Below are 6,981 nucleotides of genomic sequence, written 5' to 3' on the forward strand. Positions count from 1 at the left end.
TGGTGGTCTCACACTCAATGTTTTTCATTCACAGAATTGTATCTGATTTATATTGATTCATTTATTTTTTGCTGATTGATTTTGTCTATTTTTTTTAAGAATATATTATTGTTATTCTGTGTATTATGTTGTTATTCTCATTTCAATGAATATTATTATGTTGATAATGATTGATGATGATAAGGTTACATTGTAGCATTGCTGGGTGTCTCTGTTATCTCTGTTAGTAGTTTGTGTCTCTGCCACCCCCCCCTCCCCCCTCCCCTCCTTCGCATTGCTAAGTCACTGCATGGAGTTATCTCCTTGCATACTTAAGCTTTAGCTATTGAGCTCCATAAATACCAAGTGATGAGGACCCCACGAGCCACCTACTGGCCGGGTATAAGAACACAGATTGATAATAACAAAAATTCTCTTGTTGCACAAAGCCAATGTAGAGTTCAGCTTAAGTAAACCAGTGTAGAAGAATAAAACAAGAAAAGATTGCCCATTGAGCCAATGTTCCTTCACTTCCTGTGTGGTCACCGATAAAGGAAGTGAGGGAAATCTCTCTGATGGAGACTTAGTGAGTTGCCCTTATTCTTCCCTGCACCACATTGATGTTTGGGATTCCGCTTTCACCCCTCCGGTGACATTTTCCTTGGATTGAGGTCCGAGTGATAACTCATATTTCAGAATATTTCAGGCGTGTCACCCGACATGTTGACTCTTGCATTGGAGTAGCATTGAGCTCTAAATGCCCCGATGCCAGTCCTGCATGGAATTTTCTGGCATTGCAAAGAATTCTGGCAGCAGTGCTCTTTCTTCTCATGATTTGATTGGCTTCTTGTGCTGCTTCTCCTCAGTCTGAGCTTTGCTCACCTGTGATGTCTAAAGTGAACCTGTCATCAGATGTTACTTCTCCTGGGGATCACATGACTCTCTCTGATTTCCATCCTCACCTTCATCTCATTTTCTTCCTACAAGCACGACACCATCTTTCTTCAGGCATCATCTGGGGTCACCATCCGGGACTGAATGACACAAATATGTAAATCCTATGATAATGATTTAGAAGAGGCCCCTCCCCCTGCATACTCACTCTACACAGGCAGCCAACAACCATGAAGTGCTTTGTGCTCAGAACAGTTTGTAAACGGGTCTCAGATGGCTCTCTGTATGCAATATATTTGTCAATAAAGTTTTGATATGAACAATGACAAAAAGTTACACCAGTGGGCGCTATATCATATTCTCATGACAAGTAGGGTGGGCCAGAGCAGGGTAAGTTGGTTACTACATGCGGGCACAGGTGCGGGTCAAGACCACTTACCTTGTGTTGAACCCACCTATAGTGTTCAATACCCCAAACCTGCCCCACACACAGCACACACATCATTACTTGTGTCATATTTTGCTTATAATATTTGATGGGTATGGATGTGGCCACTAGAGGGCAGCAACACTAATTTTTTTCCTTCTTTTCTCAGATCCACATCGCATCATTCAATGTTCTGCTCCAAGAAGAAGCTTCTGCCCTCCTGCCCCAATATCATCACCCCAGACCAGATCCCCTCATTCTTCATCCCCCCAAAGCTGTCCTCGTTACCAGACCGCGGGGGTCACGTAGGAAGGTGGTTCCAGAAGAAGCCTTCGGACGTAGGGTCCAAGTTCTCACCGAGAACCCTGGTGAGGTCGGCCAATTGCCACGTCATTCAGGTGGAAGATGTAGAGCAGGAAATTGGGAGCCCCAAGCAGAAACATGGGTCCTCCATAGCGGACACAATCATGGGGGGCCCATACCTGTCGGAGAGCCCCCACACCCGCCGGAGGGAGTCTCTCTTCCACCAGATGTGTCCCACGCATGGACCTCGTGAGCCGCAGATGTTGTCCCGGTCAGATCCGGACTGTGTATTGAACTGGAAGGCCTTTTCTCACGACTTTCGTCTTTTGACCCTGGACAGTGACACCACATCTTCTACCGAGTCCTCACCCTATGGCTCCCCACTTCTCAACTGCTCCTTGGACAGACGTCTGAGGGGCCAAACCTCCGGTAACCAACCGACCTTCTCCCCCTCTCTTACCGTAAAGACTTTGACGCGGGCCAGTTCCCTGTCCACCGAGGAGACCAGCTCAACCGATACCAGTCCCAACCTACCCACCAAGATGGACCACGAGGAGAACCCTCGGAGCTCCATGGTCCATCTGGTGCCACCACCAATCTTCCATCTGGACTTCATCTGTTGCCAGGACCACCTGACCAAAGAAACCGAAGTCACCCTAAGCAAGGGCGGTCTCATCCGCTTGTCCGCGGAGTACGTGAAGGAGTTGGGGCGTCTCAGGGTGAAGCTGGTCAATGCGGAGAACCTGTACCCCGTACCCCAAGACCCCAAGGCCATCAGCTGCTGTGTGGTCATGTGCCTCATGCCGGGGAAGCTACAGAAGCAGAGGAGCACCGTCATCCGCCGCAGCCGGAACCCCATTTTTAATGAGGATTTTTACTTCGAAGGGGTCAAGAAAGAGGAGCTGGGGCAGCTCAGACTGAGGGTGAAAGTGGTGAATAGAGGAAATGGTGTGAAGAGGGACACTTTGCTGGGGAACAATGAAATCCAACTCTCCGCCATACTGCCCCTGTGATTTGGGTGGGTTGGGGGTGGTCTGGTGTAGGGATTGGTGGGATTTGTGGGTATTGATGAATCAAATATTTATATTTCAATAAAGAACTGCTTTGCTACCCCGGTGTTACCGACTTATCGTCCGAAACATGTACATGCAATGCCATGAGATTGTTAGAACGAGGGATGACTCTCATACAGCTTGCAATGGTAATTCTATCATCCGATCGGTCAATATAAATTGTAGGCTGCAAAGCATGATGTGTCCACTAGGTGGAGCCATAGACTTATTCATTATAGTCCAATATATAATAAATGCAAAATAATATTATTAGCAATATTCATATTAATAAACAGGATTTATATAGCGCCAACATATTATGTAGTGCTGTACATTAAAAAGTGGTTGCAAATGACAGATGAATACAGATAGTGACACAGGAGGATAGAGGACCCTGCCCCAAAGAGCTTACAATCTAGGAGGTGTGTGTATTAACACATAATAGGATGGGGGATATGTAGTGGTGGGAAGTAGAGGCGGTTTTAAAAGACAGAAGATGATGGGTAGGCAAGCTTGAAAAAATGGGTTTTTAGTGCTCTTTAAATAAGCAGAAAGTGAGCAAGCCGAATAGGATGAGGAGACCATTCCAGAGAATTGGGGCAGCTCTAGTAAAACCTTGGAGCCGTGCCGTGTGATGAGGTTATGAGTGAGGAATATAACACATACATAAAAGGATCATGTATGTACAACGGGCATCAGGTAGGGGGGCAGAAGGTACTTCCGGGACCCAATCAAAAGAACTTGCCTTTACAATGCTGGAACTTGTAGACATGGGGGAGGGGGCCCAGGTGTTTTACCTAGTATTGGGGCCCATAGGTTTCTGATGGTGTTCCTGCATGTATTTATTATATGCATATATATTCCTATTTTACGGCATGGATGAGACACAGAGCTCTCTAGTTTAGTCCAATGAGCAGACAATATTACAACCCCGCTCACTGTAACAGGGCTAGCTCCTCTAGGGGGGGATCTAAATTATTACACAGGAAGCTCACCTGTGGGTGAGTGTTTATTGCTGGATGTGTGTTTGTAACCAGTCACCATAGCCCGGAGGGTCACCATAAGGGGCAGGGATTAGGATTTAGGAAGATAGGGAAATGACTGGTGGGAGGAGCCAGTAAGTTGCACTACATGGACAATACTCACTATTATTCTTATCCTCTTCTTACCTGATGTGTGCAAGGTAACACAAGTACATAGCGCCATCTGCTGGCTTTATGTGGCCTGGGTGTATAGGAAAGAGCGCAGCAGAGTTGTTTTTCAATAATGGTAACAATGATTGGACCATTCCTGGAGAGGAGCCTTCACCCCCCTCCCCCTCATCCAATCGGGGGGTCCTGGGGTCATAATAGTACAGAGAAAGGGGGAAAGTAGTGATGTGAGTCCGAGATGTAGAAGAGGGGAAGGTGGGGAGATATCTGGGTATCTGTGTCCCAATGTCTGGGGTATCTGTGTCCCTGTGTCTGGGGTATTTGGGGTATCTGTGTCTCCTGTCCCTGAGTCTGGGGTATCCGTGTCTTCTGTCCCTGTGTCTTGTGTCTCCTGTCCTGTGAATATTGCTGAGACTGGGGTAGTTCTGGTGAATACATATCTGATAAGGAAGATTCCCCAGACGTCCATAGGGGGAAGGTGATCATTTCCTCAATCATCCTGATGGGGGCGCCGGCTCCATAATCAGATCTCTCTGTCCCTCCATGGGGCAATTTGCTGTTATCAATGGGGAAGAATCTCCTGCCAAGACCCAGAATTATCGTCCAATCAGCTTGCTCAATGTCTGGCAAAGGTTTTCTTTTGCCGTTGCCGTTATCCGGGTGGGATAAATATCTGCTGGCATTGGATCAGGAGAAAGCTTTCATCGGGTGAATCATGGCTACCTATGCCTGTGGTTTAGTCTTCATCAACGGCTTCATCGATTGGCTGAAGATTTTGTATAAAGGTGCAGAGGTTGGCTCATGGTTGGATTGGTCAGTGAGTTCAGGGGTGCACCAGGGGTGTCCATTGAGCCCCCTTTCTATGTGTTCTATCAGCCCCTTTGTGGGGTGCCCGTGGGCATTGCTGGGGTACAACCATTGCTTTGCCCTCCCGGATGCCTACGGCAAGAATTCACAATTCTAGGCATCAGATTTGGTGCCGGTCATTGCGGTCTTTCAAGCTGGAAGAGATGGAGGCTTTCTTATAGGAATGTGACTTACCTGTCCAGGTAAGAGGGAGACCTAGGGACGGTCATTGTACAAAGTATAACTGTGGTAACATGCAGATCCCTAGTTATTGTACAGCGCTGCATATTATGTTGGCGCTATTTATCCTGTTTATTAATAATAATACCCTCCTGGATGGGTAGGGATTGGCTCAGGGTGGCAGGATTCCGGCTTACCCAGTGCTTGGAAATACTTAGTGACAGAGCAGAGGTCAAGCGTCTTCCTCGGGGCAAAGGGGTGTCACTGACCCTAAAGAATTGCCCAGGCTCAGTACTAAAGGTGGAGGTGCAATAAATTCATTTGGAAACAATTTCCTTAAAGTTGAAGGGTTCAGCCAGGTTTATCTACTGCAGCGCCCCTAGAGGACAAGGTGGAATGCTGGGGGTCTATGGTGACCCTTTCTCATTTTGTACCCCAGTGCCCTATTACCTAGAGGTCTATAAATGGTCTAAAAACAGATGGGGAGGGCCCTAGACACCATTTTCTATTTGTCAATCATTTTGACGGATTATAGACTGCGGGGCTGCATGGGGGGGGGGTTGGGAATATAAATTTAAACTTTCTGATGTATTCCGTTCTTTATATTTCTATTTCATTTTTTATATTTTTATATTTGTTTTTATAATGAAATCCCAGAAATTTGTTGTTTTGTATTTAACAATAAACATTTGCTCCGATATAACTTATACCAGGAGGGCGGCGATCTCCCTCGGGTATAATAGAGGCGCCGCACGCTGTAGCGCAGTTCTCGGTGTGGCGGATCCGGTATCTCAGGCTATCGGGTTTTGTGTTCGCGCTGATATTGGAGATCGGTTACAAGAATCTCAATTAACAGAAGCAGCCGGAACAGCGATGGATCCAAGTGAACTTTTAATTAATTGCTGGATGGAGCGGATAACGTTTCTAGAAAGTGCCGTGATTGCCAGCGTCAGACGGATCGCAATACGGGACTGCGCCGCAGAGTCTGAGCTGACCACCAAACATCTGATCACTATCATTAATAATAAACAGGATGTATATAGCGCCAACATATTACGCAGCGCAGTACAATGAATAGGGGTCCCTGTATCGGGCATTTGTACCCCATAAAGGGGGGCTGAGGGTGATTTCGGAGGGTCGGAGGGAATCGGAGGTGTGCAGAAAACTTGCAGCGTTTGCATTATATATGACGTGAGACAATCATAGCATACAGCGGGAGGATGTGGCCGGCTCACCCCCCATCTCTCGTTATCAGGGTGAATCTGCGGCTTGTGTGAATGCAGCTGCCACCTATCTTTATCTCTCAGAAATATTCCCCCCCCCCATGTCCGTGTCCACAGATAGATATCATCACTGAGCTAAACATGACACAATCATCATATATAATGTATCCCATGGGGCATTTAGCAGGCGCTGGCCCTTTAAATCTAGATACCCCCCCATGTACAAATATTTTTTATCACAATGTCTTAGGGGTGCCCAGGAAGACCTATGGAACCTTCAGGGGCCAAATTCATCCAAATCTCCCACTTTGAGGGGCTTCTGGGGACCCGAAGAGATATCACATCCCATAAAAAGTTTATCTTCAACTTTTTGGGGAAAGTTTAAAACTTTTTATTATTTATTTCTGCACCCTAGGGGGTGTCATGGCGTGATGGGGGGTGTCATGGCGGTGATGATGGGGGGGGGTGATGGTGGTGATGACACAAAGCGATATCTCGTGGTTAGATTGCTGGCCGGTGACGGGGTCAGGCGCAGGGCAGGCAGTTATCCGAGTTGTTATTCGGGTTTATGCAATGCAGGTTAGCTGGGTGTCCGGAGGGCCGTGTGGTGGGCCCACAGGAAGTGAGTGTATGGAGGTGACGGGTTGGCTAATCATCTGGACGCTGCAAAGCCAGAACGCTGCAACCTGTCCGAGCGCTACACAGCGACCACAATAACTGCCAGCCACGCCCACATTCACTGCGCCCTCCAACCACAGGAAGGATCCCTGCACAGCGCACAACCTGGGGGTCACCGCTACACCCAGATACCGAGAATTACATGGGGGGACGGGACAAGAGAAGTGCTACTGTGCAGAGTCCATACATACAGAATAGGAACAGATACCGAGAATTACACCCAGGGTACAGGACAAGAGAAGTGCTAC

The 6,981-nt window shown here is 47.4% G+C and overlaps 1 protein-coding gene across 1 annotated transcript in view; it reads left to right on the forward strand.

Annotated features, from left to right (window-relative positions):
• Positions 1-2,713, forward strand: part of C2CD4D (C2 calcium dependent domain containing 4D) — a 5,906-nt gene extending 3,193 nt beyond the window's left edge. The window contains exon 2 of the mRNA XM_072427983.1: positions 1,470-2,713. Within this exon, the coding sequence (XP_072284084.1) occupies positions 1,489-2,616 (1,128 nt within the window). The 5' untranslated portion in view covers positions 1,470-1,488 and the 3' untranslated portion in view covers positions 2,617-2,713. The remainder of the gene's footprint in view (positions 1-1,469) is intronic.
• Positions 2,714-6,981: the final 4,268 nt, after the last annotated feature.

This window comes from Pyxicephalus adspersus, chromosome 12 (assembly GCF_032062135.1).
Source record: "Pyxicephalus adspersus chromosome 12, UCB_Pads_2.0, whole genome shotgun sequence".
Taxonomy (NCBI): Eukaryota; Metazoa; Chordata; class Amphibia; order Anura; family Pyxicephalidae; genus Pyxicephalus; species Pyxicephalus adspersus.